At 43.6% G+C, this 18,021-nt stretch overlaps 1 protein-coding gene across 1 annotated transcript in view; it reads left to right on the top strand.

Annotated features, from left to right (window-relative positions):
* DHRS3 (dehydrogenase/reductase 3) overlaps positions 1 to 16,951 on the top strand; it is a 29,423-nt gene extending 12,472 nt beyond the window's left edge. The window contains exons 2-6 of the mRNA XM_009095614.4: positions 9,968 to 10,111; positions 11,934 to 12,053; positions 13,400 to 13,638; positions 14,607 to 14,732; positions 15,883 to 16,951. Coding sequence (XP_009093862.2) covers positions 9,968 to 10,111; positions 11,934 to 12,053; positions 13,400 to 13,638; positions 14,607 to 14,732; positions 15,883 to 15,967 — 714 coding nt within the window. The 3' untranslated portion in view covers positions 15,968 to 16,951. The remainder of the gene's footprint in view (positions 1 to 9,967; positions 10,112 to 11,933; positions 12,054 to 13,399; positions 13,639 to 14,606; positions 14,733 to 15,882) is intronic.
* Positions 16,952 to 18,021: the final 1,070 nt, after the last annotated feature.

Raw genomic sequence — 18,021 nt, 5'->3', positions numbered from 1 at the left:
TCACTTCTATTTCAGTGGAAGCAAAAAGTGAATGTGAGTCAACCAAAAATAGGCCTGTTTTTTTAGGGCTAAATTTCACACACTTTCTTGGAGCAGTTTCCAGATCCCCAATGCTCTGAAGCTGCTGGCAGGGAGGGAACCCTTCAGGCAAAGAGCTTGTGACTGCCTTTGAACACACTGAGAATTATTGTGCCTCAGTATTCCATTTCTGCCCCTCAGTTAAATCTCAGTTGCTGACCAGGTTGCTTTCTATAGTTTATTTTATTGGAAAGTCAGGTTTGTCTCATTCTGTGATAACTTAATTGATTTTATGTTTCCATTGAGGTGAATTAATTTCATTTTGCATTGCAGTGGCCTGAGCAGCATGCAGTCACATCCAAAAGATGGGAACTTTCAGGCAGCTGTAAGTTAGGAGTGTGCTAAAGCTGGATTTGTGACTGCCTGACCAGCTCCTCTTGTTTAAATAACATTTGGCAGATTGGTTATTTAAATAACCATTGTGGCAGAATCTGAATTGGAATTGCTTTGGTCATTTCTGGGTAAAAGTAATGAACATGTATTTAACTTTTGGTTTTACATTTAGATATCATTTTATTTAACAGAGCTGTGCTGTTTTTCACATTTTTTGAAGGCAAGGTAGCTGCTGTATCTTAACAGTGTATTGAAAAAAAAATTGTATAATCAGTGAAAGATCCTTTTTAAGCCATGCTGTACCCCTGGGTGGGGGTTGTGCTCTGGGAGCTTACAGTCCTCTGCTTCCCATCCTCCTTCTCTGACTTAATAGACTGAGAGAGTTAAATATGTCCTGAAAACTGCCATTTGTACAACTCATGAATAGATTTTAGAGATTCTGCTCTGTTGCATAGCAACAGCCACCATTAAAAAAATAACATTTTGAAAAGCACATGAAAAGATAAGGAACCAGTTAAGCATTTCAATATTGAAGCTTTCTTCTCAGCAGTGTCCTTTATTTCTTCAACTAAAATTCTTATAAGAAAGGCACCTTTTGACAGCTTTTATATGGTTTGAAAATGGTAGCAGTTCTGTTTTTCTAGAGGCAGAGAAAGGCTTGTAGGGGAGCTTGTCTGGAGCAGTTGCTGGTGTTTATACACAAATTTCAGGCAGGCTATTTTAACTCCAATACTTCTCCAGTAACCTCACGGGAGAAGTTATTTTTTCAGTCAAGAGCTGCATCCTATTATGCACATGGATGATCTGGAGCATATTTTAGCCCTTTCTGGAGGGCAGTTTATAATGACAGCACTGGGAACATTATTCACCCTTAGGTTTCTATGGCTATTTTTGTTGCAAACCTTCTCCCAGCTTAACAAATTTCAACCCTTCCCTAGTTTTTTTCAGTGATGTTTTGAGTATAGCATTGAATTGATAAATCTATATTTTTTTTTTATAGAGCTTGTAGAGGATTTTTTGTATATTCCCCAAAATAAGTGAAGTGCTGGTGAATTGCTCATCATGATTTAGCTTGGAGCAAAACTGAAGGTGTTCTGAATTAAAGCTGGCAATTCTTCAAACTGGTAATGCAGCATAACTAATGACTTGTAAGCCATGCAGGGTCTAGCCTAGGAGTCAGTGCTGTCCTGGGGGCTGAAGTTAAAACCCCCCAGCATGTCAGGGTTAGGCTGCTCTGCTCCAGAATTCATCTCAGAAAAAGAAAGGCAAACTCTCCAGAAGAATTGACTGGCAACCAGTTTGTAGCTCTTTAAATTCTTCTTTTCCATACATTTATATTGTCAGGGTTTTCCATTTTGTTAGTTAAGAAGTAGCAGACTTTTCAGTTAATTGTTGGTTGAAGGGGCAATTTTTGGGCAGTTTTGCCCAGTCAGGTGAAATAACACTGTATTGGAGCCACTTTTTAATTCCACATGTCCTTTTCTCTTAACATTACCCTGTAATCCAACTTTTGGACTTTTTTAGCTTTCCAAGAACACTTACTGTTCAGTGTAGACATAGCTTTGCATTGCAGTAAATGTCTAACTCTCTAAAAGGAACATTTAACCTGCCACAGGTTCTCAACCCAGATAGTTAGATGCAGTAAGTAAAAATAATAATGCAGCATTTTGGAAGGAAAATGTGCACACAGCTGAACTTCAGTGATGCTGAAATGTCCTGTCAGACCATCAGAGTAATTTCTTTTTCCCCTTTGAAATGTTATTTACTGACTTTCTATCCCTTCATCTTGTCTGCTGTGCTTGCAGGACAAAAGGGCTTTCTGCACCTGCATATTTCCCCTCCCCACAATTTCCTGACATTTTTATAGGAATTTGGATTACAGGGATGCCATGCCAGGCAGACGGAGGCGGCAGCAGCACCCTGGTTATTTTTGCAGGGTGGAGTATTATATTTCTATAGGTGGGTGTCTCCAGAGCCTTACCTCAAACACAGAACTTTCCTAACCCCTCTCCCCACCCCCAGATTCTCCACTCCTTCCTGCTCTGCAGCCAGAGAATCTTCCTGCAGGATATTTCTTGGTGATAAAAACAGGAGCAGGCTCCAGGTACTGAATTGATTTCAGCATTTATTACAATAAGAGAAAGGCCCAAATCAGGGGGTGCTGAAGTGATTTCAGCATTGATTGGCCATGACAGCTCTGTCCAGGCTGGCTCGTGGTGCACTTCTCTGAGCTGTGTTATCACAGAATCCCAGAGTGATGAGGTTGGAAGAGACCTCCCAGACCATCGAGTCCAACCTGTGCCCTAACACCTCACCTAGACTGTAGCACCAAGGGCCATGGCCAGGCTTTTTTAAAACACTTCCAGAGATGGTGATTCCACCATCTCCCTGGGAAGAGCATTCCAGGACTTTATTATTCTTTGGGTGAAAAATTTCATCCCAATATCCAACCTATCCCCTCTCTGACATAGCTGGAGACTGTGTCCTCTGTGGTACCTTGAGTACCCTATTTCTGATAACTGCCCTTTTAACCCCTTTTTACAATATAACAACAAACTAACAGTGCATGCTTAACGAGCTCTCAACTCTTTTACAACAGTTTCTAACCTATTTTTAACATTTGTGTGCTTCGGATCCCTGCAGCAGCAGCCTGTTCTCACACATGGGGTGGCAAACCACTCCAAGCCTGTCCTTTTTTGCCCCCCAGATGCTCGCAGGGACCTTCCAGGGTGACAGCTTGTGGCCACTTGGTGCTTTTTGTTGGAGCGTGCACTCGGTTTGACCCTGTCCCAGCGTTAATGGAATTGTAAAGGCTGACTCCTGCCTGACCTCTCCTTGCAAACAACCCTCACCCTTGCCCTTCCTCCTCTGCTCCCAAGAGTTGCTCCCAAGGCAGTCTGGAGTGCTGCAGACTAAAGCAATTGGGAAAAAAAAAAAAAAAAAAAAAAAAAAAAAAAAAATGGAAAAAAAACCAAAAAGTCAGCATGGGGCCACCTGTCCTTACACAGTCCTGACTGTGAGAACAGTGGGCATTTGTTCCCTTCTTCACAGGGAGCTGCTCTTAAATGCCTGCGTGCACACGGAAAATCACACATTTTCTTTCCAAGGAAGGCCCCTGTTGAACAGCAGGCAGGTGTTGACATACTCCTCTGTGATTTTTCTTTTTTAGGTGCTGTTTGGTTTCTTTAAGAGGGAAGAAGGGGTACATCTGGAATTGACTGTTGTTTAGGTGAATAATGTTAATCCCATTGAGTGCTAAGTCAACATATAAACTAATAAAAGTTCTGACTCCAGACTAAAATGATTGGAATTCACTCCTTTAGTCACCTTCTGAGGTCTCTTTAGCCCTAACTGTTAATCTCATTACTATATGTTACTCCTGAACTTAAACCAGTTTATTATAAAGTCTGTGGTTTGTGTTTACCAGGGTGGCAGGATTAAATTTTAATTCAATTCTTACTGGCTTTACAACTGCTAAATAGTAATCTCGAAAAGCTTGCATGTCAAATAGATACAGAGCCTTGCTCTCTTGATTCTCCATGTTAACATGCAGCTTTTCTCATGCCAGTCCTTTGCAGCTTTGATATTCACTGTGGGAACCGAGAGGAATTCTCCACTGGCCTGTTTTGTTTGCTTACCTTTACAGAAGTGTCACAAGGGGCTGGGTTAAGTATTTTGACCTACTTCAGGCATCACAAAGTTCTTTTTTTTTTTTTTTTCCTTTCTAAAGCAAAGATTGGCTTTTCACACTGCAGGGCCACACCTTTCCCTCTTCCAGTAATCAGCCTTGAGCTGCCTCTCCCATGGAGGACTCCTGAAAGAACTTGTCTGCCTTTGCCTGGGGCCAGGAGAGGGGAAGGGGTGGAGGAGAAAACTCTTCTGCCATTGACAGGCAAAAGACCTGGAGCTTTTGAGGCTGTGGGATTTAGCTTCCCTTTCTCACGATATGCAAAACTCTGCCAGGATTATGGGACACTCTGGAATGCATTTTTTCCGAGGGCAGGCAGTGAGTTAGTAGTACCAGGCAGTTGTGAATATAGGGGGATAAGGCTGGCATACTTCAGTGGATTATCTACACTTTGTACTTCCTAAAAGTATGCAGGGACTCCTGAGTGTTGGGCGCAGAAAGGCTTTCTGTGTTTGAACAAAGGTCTGTGCAATTGCAGATACCAGCTCACACAGAGCAACTTTTGTTCCCCTGGGCTGGGAAGGAGGTTGAAAGGGGGAATGAAATGTGTTGACCTACCAACTACTTCCTATCTCCGCGGATCTGGGGCTGGGAGCTGTGGTTGATTTGTGGAGGCAGCAATAATGAGATCAGGCAGGAAGGGCATTTGTGTCTCTCTGCAACACTTTAATCTTTCAGTGTCTTCAGATTGTATCAGAGATTTGCTTCATGAATCGTAAAATGGAGGAACTTTCGGAATGGAAGTTAGAGCTGCTAATCACAGCCCACCTTGTGCTGTAATAGACCAGGAGTGAACAGTTCTTTACTCAAATACAGCCCAACAGTGACAATCGTGGTAGGACACCTTTCCAGTACTGCTCCAGCTCACTGGAGGCAGAAATTCTAGCACAGCGGGTTTGCTGAAGATACAGAGCCAAAATAATTGATGATGCAGAAGGGCAACATTCCTTTGCTGCCATTCTTGAGTTGTGCTAGCAGTAAAGTCAGACTGAGCAAGTTAACTAGCCTTGTGAATGATGTAAAGTTAGCTCCAACCTTGTGTCCTGCCCTAGCAATATCCTTCAGTCTCTGGAGGCATTGATCACATGTTTATATTGTGGTTGACAGCAGCTTCAGTCTAGACTAGCTTATATAAATTAGTGGCTTTATCTGATTTTGCTGCGGTCAGGAGCATAACTCTGCTTGTGCTATGGTGAAAGTCAGGCTTTGGCCCTGCAGTCAGGACTGGGGCTTCTGGCACTGAGCCAGCCTTGCCTTGGTCCAAGAGCAGCAAAACCCTTCCCTCTGACTCCCCTCTGACCCGGGACAGGCCTCATTAGCAGATTAAATCCAGAGTTAAAGGATCCAGAGTTAATCCTCTGGGAGCAGAGGATGCAGTGCCTGCCCCTCCAGCTGAAAGGATTTTCCTAAGGTCAGATAAGGAGTTCTGTGACTGCAGATGGACAGATAAGGTTTGTTTTGCAAAAATCCATTAATAAATCCTGGGACAATCTGCACCAAGTGTGATGTCACAGCCCTTGCCTAATTTGAAGTTCATCAAGAGGAGGAGGGCACGTGGAGTTCGTCCATCATCATAAATCTCTTCTGCCCTGTGTCCAGTGGCAGGGATCCCACCTGCAGTGTCAGGGATGCCTTTCCCACCCCACCTGCAGTGTCAGGGGTGCCTTTCCCACCCCACCTGCAGTGTCAGGGATCCCTTTCCCACCCCACCTGCAGTGTCAGGGATCCCTTTCCCACCCCACCTGCCTCCCTGGCTGCTGCCAGCCCAGGGTCACACCGAGGTAAGCACAGGCAGGAAGCCTTGGAGCAGGATTATCCACCTCCCTGGGCACCTGCCCTCACCAATTTTCTGGTCAGTAACTCTGTGAGAGGAGAGTGTGTCTGGTGCAGCAGGAACAGGCAGGCAGGGGAGGATAGTGAGAGATGGAGAGGGGGAAGAAATAAGGGCTGGGTTCTTTCCAGGATGGAAAACTGTCTGTCCAAGAATTTATCCAATATGCAAATTAAATACTCCTCTGTCCACCACTGAGTTACAGTGAATGGGTGTCTGTGCAGCATCCTGACAGGCTGGGAAATCATGAACACAGTGCCTCTCCTTATTATTCTCATTTTCCCCTGTCCAGACAGGAACTTCTGTGTCTGTTGGAGTCATTCTCAGCTTCCATTTGGGACACACTTATTGCCAATTTAGACTTGCACTCAGAAAGGAAAGAGGAGACAGATCAGACTCTGAGCCCCATGTCTACATTTGAAAAATTGTGCTTCCTAATAAAATGGACCATTTCTGAAACCACAGCTCTGGGCTCCTCATGAGTGCAGAGCCCTCGAATCCCAGCTGGGCCAGGGTGAAGTGGTGCCTTTCTTGATGTTTGCTGATGTTTACTTTGTTGATGTTTACTGAATAATATTCCATTTATCCCAAGGGAAGTGAAGAGGCAGTGTTTGGGTAACTGGAGCTCACAGGACAGCAGCAAACAGCCCCAGGCCCACGGTGGCTCAGCAGGGAGCAGAAGGGTTTGTTGAGGAGCACTGGGAGATCATCACTAATGGTAGAAGAGGGGGAATGCAGGAGGGCAGAGAGCTGAGGAGTGTGTAGCAAATCTCAGGAGGCAGTAGGACCCAGAAAACACCAGAAACATCAGGAAACTGCTGTACTGCCCATGCAGCAAGACTGCAAACCAAGCCCTTCCTAAAGATGTTCAGCAGCAACAGAAGCCCCAACTGTGGGATAAATGCAGCAGCTCCAGACTTGTCTGCTGTAAGATCTGATGTCCTGGGAGGCTGGGGGGAAGCCTGTGCCAATTCAGTCTGGCCAGATGGAAGAGAGAAATTTGAAGTCTCATATGATCTCATAGGAGCAGTCAAGCTTGAATTTGGACCAAAAGCACATTGTATTGAGTTCTGAGTTTTATCCATCTGTAAAAAGTAGCAGAAATGACTGCAGGAGCCCTCACTTCCCACTGGGCCATCAGGGACCTCTCACAAAAGAATGGTCTTTTATTTACTGCCTTTCTCTTACAGAGGCTGCAGCCTTCACCTGAGTGTGGACAGTATCAAAGACACGAAAACTTCTCATGGAGAGAAGTCAGTGTTGAAATTGGTGTTGTCAGCAGGATAAGCAGCAAATTCTGTCTTCCCCAGATGGCCCAGATTTTAAGGGGGTCACCTTGCAAGACTTGCCTATAGGATATTAAAGGTCTCAATGAAACTGTTGGGGCATAAAAAAATAATATATCCAAGAGTTGCATCACAGACAGATGTTGCTTTGACAGGTCATCCTTTGCTTAACTGTTCTTCCATGTGTATTTCCTGACATTCAATGCACCAGTGGTAGCTCCTGGGAATAGGAGGCTGCATGGATGTTTGAAACAGATTGAAGTGAAGAGTGAGGGATCTACTTTTTTATTTAGCAATAGCAGTGTGAAGCACTGGAGTATTAGATATGTGAGCACAGTTTCCTGCCTTACACTCTCCTTGTCTGACACCTTATTTCTGTTTCTCTCCCCTTCCTGTCCTACCTTCCATCACTCTTCAGCAAGTCACTTCATTTTTTAGTGTGTACATTGACTAATCCAACCCTGCAAAGAGGGTGAAGTTCACCAGGATGCAAAACTCTGTGGGCATCAAACTCGATGTTTGCAGTTGACATTTTGTGGTGGCTTTTTTTCCTCCCCTTTCCACAGAGGTTTTTCCTCCCCCTTTCCATGTGGGTTGTGAAAGGGAGAGCGAGTTGTGCATGTGCTTGCAGCTGAGCAGTATTTTGTAAATACTTCCTGAGAGCTTGTGAAATTTCTCACATGTTCTTGATTTCCCTTCAAGTCTGCAGTGTACACATGAAAAATATTCCTCGGTCTAGCCCTGGGATCAGAAGTGAGTAAATAGCCATCAGTTTTACAAGCTTTGAGGAGGTGCCAAGCCCTGATGGCCAAGGGTGATACACTGAGACTTTAGAAGCCAGGCCAGTGCACAAGCTGCAATTTCAGCCATATGCTTTCTTATAGTTTTTAAGTGTGATCACAGCTTTTTCCTTGAAAATGACTTCCCCTGAGATAAGATTTCCCATGAAATGGCTCTGGCATATTTATACACACTCTGAAGTTTCTGGTTAACCAGATTTGTTAGTGCTCTGGAGACTTTGAGGATATAAATCTTATCAGTCTGGGTGTGTTTGTGTTCACAGATGTGCCAATGACATGGAAATGGGATTAATTGTAAATGTAACTTGTTTAGGAAGTGGTTGAGGATTTGGGTACTTCTGCATTTTAGCCTTGCTGGGGTACACTGAAGAGCTCTTTGACCCTGCAGAGATTAGTTTTAGTACCAGTTATGAGATTAGCTTAACTAGTCCTTAAAAAATAAGCATGTTACAGCTGCCTACCAGAGATTTGTTGTGGGGTAAGAATACTGCACACATAATTGTTTTATGTTTATCTTGCTGTTATTAAGTGAATTGCAGGGATTGAGCTATAGGCATGATGCAATTCAGACCTTTTTCCTTCTGTTCTTTCAACTTTGGGAAAGCTCAAAGATTCTTTAATCTTTGAAGTGGAAGTGTGCTTGTTTTTAACCATTAAAAAATCAATATACTGGTCAGATTCATACAGACTCAGTACACAGTAGTGTGAGAAGGAACTGTAGTTCTGGATCACACGTGCTTGGAAATAGCAGCATAATTTTGCATTTTCAATGTAGCAGCCATTTCTTCTCTCTCTTTTGGATCTTGCTCTTGGAGTCACAGAACAGTCAGCTGATTGCAGTAACATGCTCCATTCAGTAATTTATTTTTTGCAGAACAACAGTGACTCACCATTTATAACATGATAAGTGCTGAGAAGACTTAGTTGAAGAGCAAAAACCATAGATCAGTTCATTCATAGATGTCTTAAGTAACAGAGATGAAATTATATTCCTTCCAGTAGCCTTAAAAGAAATAGCAAATAAGGTTTGTACTCAGAAAAAATATTGTGGTTACATCTGCTTAGCTGCAGATTAATGTTTGAAGGCAGTGGTGGAGGCCCCATCTCAAACTTGATGTTTTTGCCTCACTAGATAGAATTGTACTGGACAAAGCCCCACGATGAACCTGGTGACTTTTCAAGTTATTTCTATTTCTGACCTCACTGATGGTGGAGAAATTCAGATGGGGTTGGCTGGTTTGTAAATCAGATCCATGCTCCATTCTTTGAATGTTTGTTCTGTAAATATTCTGAATTTTCTTTGTGCAAGTAGCAGTGTACAGTTTTTATTGTGTTCAAAGGCAGTGGCAAGTGAAATCCTGCATATAGGAGCTGCAAAATAAATTCATGCTTGAAATTTCTCACTTTGGAAGTCTGTTGTAGGATGAACACTTGTTTGAAATGCACCTGAGACACCAGCCTGCAACCAGCATTGCAAGAAATTACTAGGCTGAAAAAACACATTTTACTACAGGGCAGATTTTATCTCCATACATAAAACAAGAAGTAGAAAACACACCAGATATTCAGGAGGGTCTGTGGTTTTAGGACAGATTTGTCATTCTGTACATGTGTACAGCAAAAGCAGGGAGAGATTTGAAATGACACGATGCAGAAAAATTTCCAAATGTTCCATACACCAGTCACATTAGGCTTGAGATTTGAGTTTTTGTTTTAGCTTGTGTTGCTTGTAAAGAATCTGTAAACAGAGGGTCAGCAGTGGAGCCCAGGTCCCACTTGATACTCCCCATGTAACAGAAAGTCATTGCTTTTCTTCAGTGAAGCAAAGCAACAGCCCTGGCAGTGAAAACATCAAAGATTTCCATCAAACCACCAAAGTCAGAAGCATGTTTTAATTATTTTAGATATGAAACAGAAGCAGTTCCACTCTAACAAAACATTCTTGCTACAGATCATCCTGTGGGGTCGGACTGAGAAATGCCTGAAGGAGACGACGGAGGAGATCAGGATGATGGGGACAGAGTGCCACTACTTCATCTGTGACGTGGGCAATCGTGAGGAGGTCTATCAGCAAGCCAAGGCCGTCAGGGAAAAGGTCTGGGAGAGCTCTGCTGGGGAGGGTGGCACCTTGGTTTTGGGAGATTTTCTAAGTTTCCTGATGTTTACGTTCTTGTAACAAACTTTCTCACACATTTTATGTAAATAACAGATTGTTTTGCATTCTTTTATAGAGCAGGAGAAATGTGATGGACTGTTGGTTTGTCCAGTGTCATTGGAGAGGTGGCACTGTCACCCTCCCATCCACTGTCACTTTTGGCAATCTATAAATGTTGGAGTCAGAAATACAAAGCTCTCTTTTTACCTTAATAGAGCAGCATGTCCACATTGTGTTATTTCATGTCCTGTAGTGACAGGAGGGGGCTGAAGGAGCTGGGAGCCTCACTCTGAAGAAAAGGAGACTCAGGAGGAGGATTATATATGTTATATATTGTATATTATATATTAAATATTGTATATTATATATTATATATATGTATTATATATTATGTATTGTAGAGTATAATCCAGAGAATATAAAAGTCTGCCCCTTAGCATAGTTCACCCTGGAGGTTTCATGAATCATTTCACACATTTTAGTGTTAAATAACAGCCCCCTCTATAGAAAAGGAGACTAAGGAGGAGAAGACTCATGTTCATATATATATAATTATATATTTTATATATATGTGTGTATAATTTTATGTATGTATGTATGTACATATGTATTGTAGAGTATAATCCACAGATTATAAATCTGCCCTTTAGCATAGTTCACCCTGAAGGTTTCATGAATCACTTCACACATTTTAGTGTTAAATAATTCAATAACAGCCCCCTCTATAGAAAAGGAGACTCAGGAGGAGGACACTTATTATATTTATATATATAATTATATATTTTATATATATTTGTGTGTATAATTTGTATGTATGTATGTATGTATTGTAGAGTATAATTCACAGATTATAAATTCTGCCCTTTAGCATAGTTCACCCTGGAGGTTTCACAGATCATTTCACACATTTCAGAGTTAAATAATTCAATAACAGCCCCCTCTGTATCCATAGGGATGCAAATGGATCAAACTCAGCTGCCCCAGTTACTCTCAGCAGCACTTTGCTCACAGGGGGAAAAACAGCAGAGCATTAAAAGAGGAGAGAAAATGAGGGGCAGCATGAAAGACACAGGGTGCTAAGGTGTCAGCTGCATTTATAAACTTCCATGATTAGCCTCCACCTTCATCCTTGCCTCTTCCAAATCAAAGTGCTTTCACTTGAAATAGTGCCTTGCACTTCTGGCTCTGCACAGCTCCCTGACAGGAGGGTGCAGCCAGGGGGTCCAGCTCTGCTCCCAGGGCACAAGGGACAGGAGGATGAGAGGAAATGGCCTCAAGTTGCACCAAGGGAGGGTTTAGATTGGATATTAGTGAAAACATTTTCATGGAAAAGGTTGTGAAGCATCAGAACAGGCTGCCCAGGGTAGTAGTGGAGGCACCATCCCTGGAAGGGTTCAAAAACCAATGTGGGTGTGGCACCTGGGGACCTGGGTTAGGGCTGAACACAGTGGTGGAGCTGGGTTGATGGTTGGACTTGATCATCTCAAAGGTCTTTTCCAATCTTAACAATTCTGTCAGTCAGCATTTGATGAGGAAGTAAATATATTGAGGAAAAAGAAGGGTGACCATGCAGATAAGATTGTACAAAGTCCAGCTCCCTGTATGAGGTGATACAAAGGATTGCAAGGCCCAGAGGCAATAATGTCATAAACTGTGAAAATAACAATGTATTTGGGCAATAATGGCTGTTCAGCTCTAATGGAAATGGCTGATTTGTGGGGAGAGATCCCTTTTGTCACAAGCTTTTTTTTTTTTTTTGCAGGTGGGTGACATCACCATCCTGGTGAACAATGCTGCTGTGGTGCATGGGAAGAGCCTGATGGACAGCGACGACGATGCCCTGCTCAAATCCCAGCACATAAACACCCTGGGACAGTTCTGGGTGAGAGAAGCCCCTGTGTCCCACATAGTCAGGGCTGGTGTCTCAGTTTGGAAAGGCAGGTGTCTGCTAAGGAAGGCAGGAACATCCCCTGAAATGGAGAATGCAAACCCTCCCCACCCTCTGAATTGCAAAAAATTTTACATTAAGGGGCTCTCAGGCAAAAAATATGGGAGCAGGAATTATAGTTCTTTACTGAAGAAAATAAAAGGATAAAATAAACAATGCAGTGAACCAAACCAACCCTGGCAGAGGCAGAGCACAGCCTGACACCCTGTGGGTCAGGGGGCTGGCAGCAGTGCCACTGGAATTGTGGCTCAGCCCTCCTGCAGTGCCAGGGCTGGTTCTGCTGGAGCAGGGATCCTGGAGAAGGGTGCACTCTGCCTCTGAAGGGCCAGGGGAAGAGGCAGCTGCTGCTCCTCTGGGAAATCCAGTGGAGAAGCTGTGCTGGTGTTCCAGAATCTCAGATTCTATCCAGGTAGGAATGCCTGGCTCCTCCCTCTGGGCTCACATCTCCCACTGGGATGCTGCAGTTCTTATCAGCCATGCAGGGACAGTCAATGGCCTCTTATCAGCAGGTGTCCCCTCCCCAGGGAGGGGTGGGTGTGGAAGAGATAAAGAAAAACTGCCCACTTGACAAAAGACAACTGCCACACAGATGGTGGTAGAATACATCTTGCCTTGCAGTCTGGAACAGTTGGGAAGGAGAGAGACAGATTACAGGGATGCTTGGTAAAACCAGTCTGTCTTGAAAACAAGAGAGAAAAAACAATTGAGGGGCAAAGGTCGGAGGAAAGAGGTCAAAAATAAACATAATTTTTTTCAGTAGTACTCAGTATTTGATGCTCTTTATTCCCATTCTGTGATTTCCAGTGGAACATTTGATGTCTTTGTCAAAGGCTGAGCTCACAGAGGAGTTTCCTGTATGGTGGTGTGAAGGGAACATCAGAGCAGTGTGGGGCTGCAGGGAAGGGAGCTGTGAAACTCAGTCCAATTTGAATCAGACAATAGAAATGAAAAAGAGCTTCTTGTGATTTCATCACTTAGTTGAAGACTTTATCCTGTAAAAGTTCTCAAGCATAGAAGGCACTCTCTTCATGGCCTTTATCTGGGGGTACTGCTTATATATGAGCTAGGAAAGACTTTTGTGGTGTTTCTACACAAACTTTGCCCACTTAGAATCTCAGAAAATGACAAAACAAGGTCCTCTGCCACTCCTTCCCTTACATAATGAACAGGAACACTTGGGCTTGTTGTGTCTGTGTCACCTTATTTTTTCAGTCAGTGCTGTTTTTGTTGTATCACTGCTAAGCAAATTTTTTTCTTCTTTTAACTCTCTTATTCTTCAGACCACCAAAGCATTCCTGCCAAGGATGCTGGAGCTCCAGAATGGGCACATTGTTTGCCTGAACTCTGTCCTGGCCTTGTCAGCCATCCCTGGTGCCATTGACTATTGCACCTCCAAAGCCTCATCCTTTGCTTTCATGGAGAGCCTGACCCTGGGGCTGCTGGACTGTCCTGGAGTGAATGCCACCACAGTCCTGCCCTTCCACACCAGCACAGAGATGTTCCAGGGCATGAGAATCAGGTCAGTCCAGGGGAACTAGAATAAAGCATCTCATTTTAAATGAATCATCAGAATACACTCCTAATTAATGCTTCATTTAGTTAGGAGAATTTGGTGTCTCGTTTGGCTGCCTGGGAACAGAGGGTCACTTTAGGCCACCTGGGAGCCATCAGACTGGTTCCCTCAGTGTGCTGGGATATTCCTGCACCACCCTGTGCTGCTGAGAGAGCTGGAAGCTGGTTTTCCCTGCCTGTGTTCAAGCCATACCAGAGAGGGAGGAGGAGGCATCTGCAGTGGTCATGCAAAAGGACCAGTCTACAAATTACCTGAGAATTAACAGTTCCTTCTTTATTCACTGGAATACTTAATCCTTTCCCACTGAAAGGAATGACAGCCACTTGCTGAAGTGACACTATCAGTACCTCCTTTTTACCTCTGTCCAAGAGAACAAGTCATGGCTGTCCAAATTAATCTTTTACAATGGGTAAAATAACCTTTGATACAGATTGTGCTCTCTGAGTCAAGAAAATCTGCAGTGTCAAGCTATGGCAGGAGCTGGGAGAAGCCTTGTGATTGGTGTTAAAAGCAATGGAGGAAAATATTTGTCTTTCACCTGTCAAGGATTTGAATCAAGCAAAGAGGAAGAGAGAGTAAAAGGAAAAACATAATCACTGAAAAGGCAGCATTTGGTATTGGTTTGCATTCAAATTCAGAAAAACCCTGAATCAGGGCTCTGATTACCCTCTGCCACTTCTCCCTGAGGGCACCACCATGTACATTCTTAACTGTTTAGCTAACCCAGTAGTGCTAGCTGGAACTGGGATTTCTGCTTTTGGGGCTTTTTGGTTGGAACTGGAATTTTCTGTCTCTTAGAGACATGGCCTGTCCTGGCCAGTTACCAGCAGTCCCTTAGAGCAGCAGGACTTGGACAGTGACCCCTTAAAGGAGGAGCTTGGTTCACCTGTAATTATTTTATTCTCTCTCTCCAGGTTCCCTAGTCTTTTTCCTCCTCTCAAGCCAGAGACAGTGGCCAGGAGGACAGTAGAAGCTGTTCAGATGAACCAAGCCTTCCTGCTCCTTCCATGGACAATGCATGTCCTTGTTATCCTAAAAAGGTGAGTATTTCCTTAGCCCAGCAGGACCCTGGCCACGAGGGAAGGCTGGGTCTGTGTTTGTCCCCTGAGGCAAAGCTCAGGCTGGCTGGAACTGCTCTCTCATCTCAGTCATGGAGGCAAAAGGGAGGCACTTTGAAATTCCCTTTGGAGATGTTTTCTCTTTGTAGAACCCCTTAGGAGACCAGTTTTGTTCCCAAAATTTGGATTCCTGAGGTGTAAACTGGATTTTTGTCCTGGGAATTTCATAATAATTAACTTACACAGGTAGTTGATTGGGATTTATTAAGTCACTTGTTGGACTCCAGGCTTTTTATTGTGCAGGATTTCTGAACCATGAGGCCTGGACATCCCACCTGCATTTAGAGAGCTTTGCCTGTGTTACAGCAGTGAAACTGTTAAATCAATATTCTTGTGTATGATCAGGACTGAAATCTTAAGGTCCCTAAGGAAAGAAATAATAACTTCATATCCTGGAGCAGCCACAGAGAAGGGACATTGACCATTGTGTTTCCATGGCAGTTTGCACTAAAGCCTTTGGAAAAGCTGCTGCAGTCAGGAACTGAACCAAGGCAATGAGACTTCTGTGGAAAATAATTTCAGTATTGCATTTCAAACAAGAAAAAGTAACTCACAGTAAATGCTTTGCTCTGAATGTAAAATCTGGAGTAAAAGTTCCCAGAAATTCTGTCAACAAGAAAAGGAGCTGTTCTATTTTATTGTAAGAATTAAGAGGTTATTTTCCATTACAGTAGCTGCCAGGAAACTGGGTCTCTATCCATACCTTAGGGTAAGGAGGCCACGTGCCTTGTACAACCAGGTGGCAGGTGAACCAGAGAATTCAGGTTAAATCTGTATATATCAGGGTATATTATATATGTTATATAATCTATTTAGAAGGAATAAAACAAAATGGTATCTTCCAAGTTACAGCTTTTACAGACTTTTTTGGATCAATATTTCTGTAGAGAAAGTGACTGGATGGAACTTTCTCCCTGTAAGCCTCCTGACAGCAGGGAACTGATGCCAGTTTTGTAGCTGGTTTTTGAACGTTTGTGTATTTATGTCCATAAATGCATGTTTACACATCTCTCATCAGAACAGACTGAGGGGTTTGTCTCATCTGCTCATTTTCTTTTTGCTTCCACACCAGCATTCTCCCCCAGGCAGCGCTTGAAGAGATCCACAAGTTTTCTGGGAGCTACACCTGCATGAACACCTTCAAAGGACGAACATAGGCTGGCACCAGGACTGCTCTGCAGTGAGCCAGCACAAGCCTGAAAATCCTCCAGGACTGGGAATCAGCAGCTCTTGGCTTTCAGCCTGTTCATGTGACTTGTGCTGCTCTGAGGCAACACATTTCTTGCAGGTCATATCCATAGTAACATGACCTTTGCACAGGATTGAGTGAGTGGACTATGGACCCTTGGAAAGAAAAACAGAAAGTGTGAAATGCTCCTATGATGTTTAATTCTTTAGAGTTCAATTGTTAAATCTACTCATAGTTTTGAGATGTGATTTTTGTTGCTGAAGTGTCTGTGGGCTGTCTCAGTGAGAGGCAGCACATCCCATCCCAAACACACTTTGTGCCCTCCCTCCAGGGGAGCTGCCACTGGTTTCACTTCAGCTTTTTCAATGGGGAACTTCAGAATTACTTGGAAGAACTAAAAGATATGGACATTTCATGGAGGCTTCCTTCTCTTTCTTCACTTCCCATCCCATGCTGAAGCTGTTCCCAGCACACACTGGGGAAGGAGCAAACCATGAAGCAAAGTTTGCTTTGCCAAAGGCCACCCAGGACTTCTCCTTCTGGGCCCAACAAAGCTGCTGTACTTCCCCTGTGAGGCTGGACAGGAAGGCTCAGGCAGCAGAGCCGAGAGTTTAAATAGTGGAAAATTCTTTCTGTCACTGAACTCATATGTGAAATTGTCATTTTGATTTTTTTTGTTAATTTCTGATAAAATATATTTTTAGTGTTAATCCCAGATTGCCACACATGTAGGCAGCAGCACATTGGGGATGAACTAAATCTAGAAACTAAAACTAGAGCCTGCTTGTACAAACATACATTCACTGACATAATCCATGCAGAGGAAAATCCCTTATATCAGTCTGCACAGTGAAGTGGAATAATGCTGTAAGAGACAGTGCTGTTGTGCTCATGAGATGTGAAATTTGGGAGCACATTTAGCAAAGACCTGATTAAATGCATTTTGAATTCATCTGGGAATAAACCCATTGTGCTTTAGGGACATTGAGTCAGGCACTGATCAGCCAAAAGTGATAAATATGCTTGGACTGAGGTGCCAGAAGCAGCTAGACATTATTTATTTTTGTAGTGAAATATTCTCTTTGACAGCCTGGGAGGGGCAATGCTGCATTCCAGTGCACAATGCAGTGAGCAGCACTTTGGAGCACTACTAACATAGAAATTATTGTAATTGCAATACAGGAAGTAGCAAGTCCAACTGGAGACACCTGAATCAAGTGCCTCAAGGGTGGATGTGTGATTAAAGGAGTGAATTTAGGGCTCCTGACTCGAATTTCAAGCTTTTCTGTAGATGTCCTGTGTGGCTTGGGGCAAAATGCATCATCTGAAGGAGCACCCTGACCTGCAAAGCAGAGATTTCCAGTGTTTCCCTACCTCAGAATTGCAAGTCTGGCTGCCTAAATGTCTGTCAAAAGCTCAGCAAATTCAAATGCAGCATGTTATAGAAAGGAAAAGCAGTATTTGTTCATAGACCAAGAGGTTCTATACAAAATTTAGATGAGGAAAAAACCCATATATCATCTGCTAAAAGACTTCTGAGGTACAGCAGAAAAGCTGTGGGCTGTGCTTGAAACACTGCTCTGGTTCTGCCACGGGGAAGGGAGACCTGCAACTGAGATGCAAAGGTGTGAGTGTTAAAATCAGGTGTGACCTTGCTGCAGAGCAGTGGATTTCTCCTTCCTGGAGCTCTCCAGGAGGAAGGTGCTGCCAGAGGTGTTGAAGTCCCTCTGCCTGGGTGAGTGCTGGGAGGGGCTCTCCTGCCTGAGCCAGAGCTGTGACCTGGAGCACTGTCACACCTCTGAACATGCCTCTCAAAATGCAGTTTTCCTTGGAATTCCTGGATGTCTGAGGCTCTCTGGAGAGGATGAAAAGAACTTCAATCTCTGGGATTTTGAGACCCACCCTAACAGATGCTTCCAGCTTTATTTTTTGTCAGTTTTTTTTGAGAAGCCCATCTCACTGAAAAGTCAAGTGCCACGAGGGGAGAACCCTTCAGGGTTCCTTCCAGATCCTTCCAGGATC

Source organism: Serinus canaria, chromosome 21 (assembly GCF_022539315.1).
Source record: "Serinus canaria isolate serCan28SL12 chromosome 21, serCan2020, whole genome shotgun sequence".
Taxonomy (NCBI): domain Eukaryota; kingdom Metazoa; phylum Chordata; class Aves; order Passeriformes; family Fringillidae; genus Serinus; species Serinus canaria.
This window is presented reverse-complemented; position numbering and strand designations above follow the sequence as displayed.